This window comes from Lampetra planeri, chromosome 66 (assembly GCF_965212315.1).
Source record: "Lampetra planeri chromosome 66, kcLamPlan1.2.h2, whole genome shotgun sequence".
NCBI classification, from domain to species: domain Eukaryota; kingdom Metazoa; phylum Chordata; class Hyperoartia; order Petromyzontiformes; family Petromyzontidae; genus Lampetra; species Lampetra planeri.
Genome location: NC_136172.1, coordinates 508,556 through 511,994, shown reverse-complemented (window position 1 = coordinate 511,994; position 3,439 = coordinate 508,556). Strand labels below are relative to the sequence as shown.

The following is a 3,439-nucleotide window of genomic DNA, read 5'->3' as shown; positions in this document are numbered from 1 at the left end:
ACCCCTATATTATACAATACTAATAACCCTATATTATATAATACTAATAATATTCATAATCAACGTTTTTGGGTTTAGATCGCGTTATTTGTAAGTGTGTCGTAACCCTCCACCACCCGACACGGCCAATCAGTAAACAAGTGTCACGTTGACAAAAGACAAATAGTTCACTGCTTTAGCCCACCGGTGTGTTGAAGCGTGAAACCACAAAATTTACTATTTGAGTAGCACGACGTTTCGCTGGTAATTGCATCCAGCATCATCGGGCAATTCGCCAGAATGGTAATAATAACCCTATATTATGAAAATACTAATAACAAACATATATAATAATAACCCTACGTGTCTTGAATTTTGGGCCACCCTGTATTATAATAACAACCCCGTGTCCTGAACTTTTGGGTCACCCTGTGTATATCCCCGATTTACAAAAGTTCCGAGATAGTAAGGTGCTAATTCATGACAATTATTAATTAGATTGTTACCACGTCGTCGCCATTCATGCTAATCCCGATGACTTATTGACCTGATTTTTAATACACGTGATAGGCGTAGCAGCAGGCTTTCGCGACCAATGTTATCCATAATAAAGGTTTCTAAATGGGACCTTTTTTTGTTGCAAGTATCAAAGTCTGAAAAAATAAGAACAGGGACCTCCTTTGCCAGTACCAAAATATGACAAGAGGTTTTCCCATTTTTTCTGCCAACATAACAGCTGTTAAGATGTTAAATCTACCAAACTGAAACCTACTCTTTGATTCTTTCGATAAATTTCGATTTAAAGCTTTCGTGACTGCAGGGATTCATATTCTTGGTTCTCTCGGTAAAGTCACGTAGAAGGGAAATAAAAAAATAAAAAAATTTAATAAAAAATTATCACGACGTTTCGATTGCAACACAAGCAATCATCATCATGTGTGAAAACCACAGCAACACATTTTTTTTTTAAGTGGCGATTTTTTCTTAACGTTAGCACCAAAGAGTAATTCCTGCAGTCATGAACGCTTCAAATCAAAACTGAAACCTTTTGCAAGGAATCATGTCCGCATTTTGTTTTAATTACTGCCAGAAAGGGTGAGCACCTATGATTATTTTTTTCACGTGAAGGTTACCCCCCTCTCTGGGCTAGATCGCCACCGCCGCCGACTGGTGCAGATTGTGTCGCGTGGAAGCAAAGCGTGGCCGCTCCGTCGCTAGTGCAGCCGCGCTGACCGGCTGAGCGTCGGAGAAGCAATTAAAAGACCCGGCGACGTTTCGACGGCTGTGACCTATTGCCCTGGTGGTAGCCTATTGACCTCGGGGCTTTTAATCCGCAGAGGGGGGGGGTCTGCAATGCAACAGGTCACTGGAGGTAACCTATTGACCTCGGGTAATCCAGAGGCGGTTTGCAATGCATTGGCAGTAACCTATTGACCACAGGTCATGTAATCTGCAGAGGGAATCCGCAATGCAATAGGCCGCTGGAGATGACCTATTGACCTTGGGGAATCCACAGAGGCGGTCCAGAAAGCAATAGGCTGCTGGCGATGACCTATTGACCTCGGGGGCTTGTCATCCGCAGAGGGCGTCCGCAATGCAATAGGCCGCTGGCGATGACCTATTGACCTTGGGGAATCCACAGAGGCGGTCCGGAATGCAATAGGCTGCTGGCGATGACCTATTGACCTCGGGCGCTTGTCATCCACAGAGTGGTGAGTCTGCAATGCAATGGATTGGGGGGTTTACCTATTAACCACAGTCCTTTTAAATCCGCAGAGGGGGGAGGGGGGCGGTGTGAAAATCCGGCAAATGGAGACCAACGCGTCCACCAACGCCTCCTCGGCTCCCAGCTCCGCCTCCCTGTCGGACCTCATCGTCATGGTCACCGTCCTGAGCGAGTCGCCCGCCTTCACACACTTCGCCTTCGCCGCCATCCTCCTCATCTACGTCGCCACGGTGGCGGGCAACTCGCTGCTCTGCCTCGTCGTGTGCCGCACGCCGAGCCTCCACCGGCCGATGCACGTGCTCGTCGCGCTCCTCTGCGCCACCGACCTGGTCGAGGCCACCAACTCGCTGCCGAGGATCATGAGCAACCTCGCCGCGTCCAACCGCATGTCGCTCGCCGAGTGCGTCGCCCAGATGTTCTTCCTGCACGTCGCCGTGCGCACCCAGGCCTACGTCCTCGCCCTCATGGCGCTCGACCGCTACGCCGCCGTCGTACGCCCGCTGCGCTACCGCTCGCTCGTGACGGTGGGCCGCGTGGCCCGCGCCTTCGCGGTCGCGGTGGCAGCCGCCACCGTGCCCATCGCGGGCTACGTGGCCGTCGCGCTGCGTCTCGACTACTGCCGGGAGCGCGTCACGTCGGCGCCCAACTGCGACTTCCTCGTGCTCAGCAACCTGTCGTGTGGCGACCTCTCGCTCAACGCGGCGCTCGCCTACGCCAACGTGGCGTCGGGCATCGCCCTGCCCCTCGCCGTCATCGCCGTGGCTTACGCGCTCGTCCTGCGCGAGTGCTCGAGGCAGGCGGCGGCGGCGGGCGGCGGCGGCGTTGGTGGCAGCGGTGGCACCGTTGGTGGCAGCGGTGGGTCCGGCGCCGCCAAGGCCCGGCGCACGTGCGTCACCCACCTCGTCGTCGTCGCCATCTACTTCGGCTCGATCTTCTTCACGGTGGCGAGCGGCATGCGCGCTTTCTCGGCCGTGCCGCGTGACGTACGCGTGCCCCTGCAGGCGCTTCAGTACGTCCTGCCGCCCGCGCTCAACCCCGTCGTCTACGGCCTGCGCACCGCCGAGATCCGACGGCGACTCTTCGGCGCGCCCTCCGCCGTGCGGGCGGCGGTAGGGCACGCGTGAGTTGGACGCTTGTGTCGTGATTTTATTTATTTTGTTTTATACCTACGTGACTTTACCAACGGAACCAAATCGTAAGTTGTTATTCATAATAAAGGTTTTTGCCTTCTTGGTTCTTTCGGTAAAGTCACGTAGAAGGGAAGTAATAAAATATATAAAATAAAACATAATAAAATACAATTCTCACGACGTTTCGGCCACAACGCAAGCAGCCGTCCTCAGGTGAAGAATGAAACACCAGGACGGCTGCTTGCGTTGTGGCCGATACATCGTGAGAATGATTTTATTATGTTTTATTTTTATTATTTTATTACTTCCCTTCTACGTGACTTTACCGAAAGAACCAAGAGGATGAATCCCTGCTGCAGTCACGAAAGCTTTAAATCGAAATTTTAAGGTTTTTGCGTTAGATCGCGTGAGTATAAATGTGTCGTAACCCTCCACCGCCAATAATATTGGTCGCGAAAGGCTACGTGTTAGACGTTGTTGTTTCACTCTTTAAGTTAATGTCGTACCTGTTTTCATTAGCAATGTTAATAAAAATAAGAATTCAAACGCTAATGAACGCATCTTGCGTGAATGTTAACAACGGAAGTCGGTTTTAAGGTGTCAA

General features: G+C 51.3%; 1 protein-coding gene across 1 annotated transcript; it reads left to right on the top strand.

The window, feature by feature from the left end:
• Nucleotides 1-1,788: 1,788 nt before the first annotated feature.
• On the top strand, nucleotides 1,789-2,840 carry LOC144737268 (olfactory receptor 52Z1P-like). Its single transcript, XM_078619987.1, has one exon. It carries the CDS (start codon nucleotides 1,789-1,791, stop codon nucleotides 2,827-2,829), a length of 1,041 nt encoding a protein of 346 aa, XP_078476113.1. The 3' UTR covers nucleotides 2,830-2,840.
• The last annotated feature ends 599 nt before the right edge of the window (nucleotides 2,841-3,439 follow it).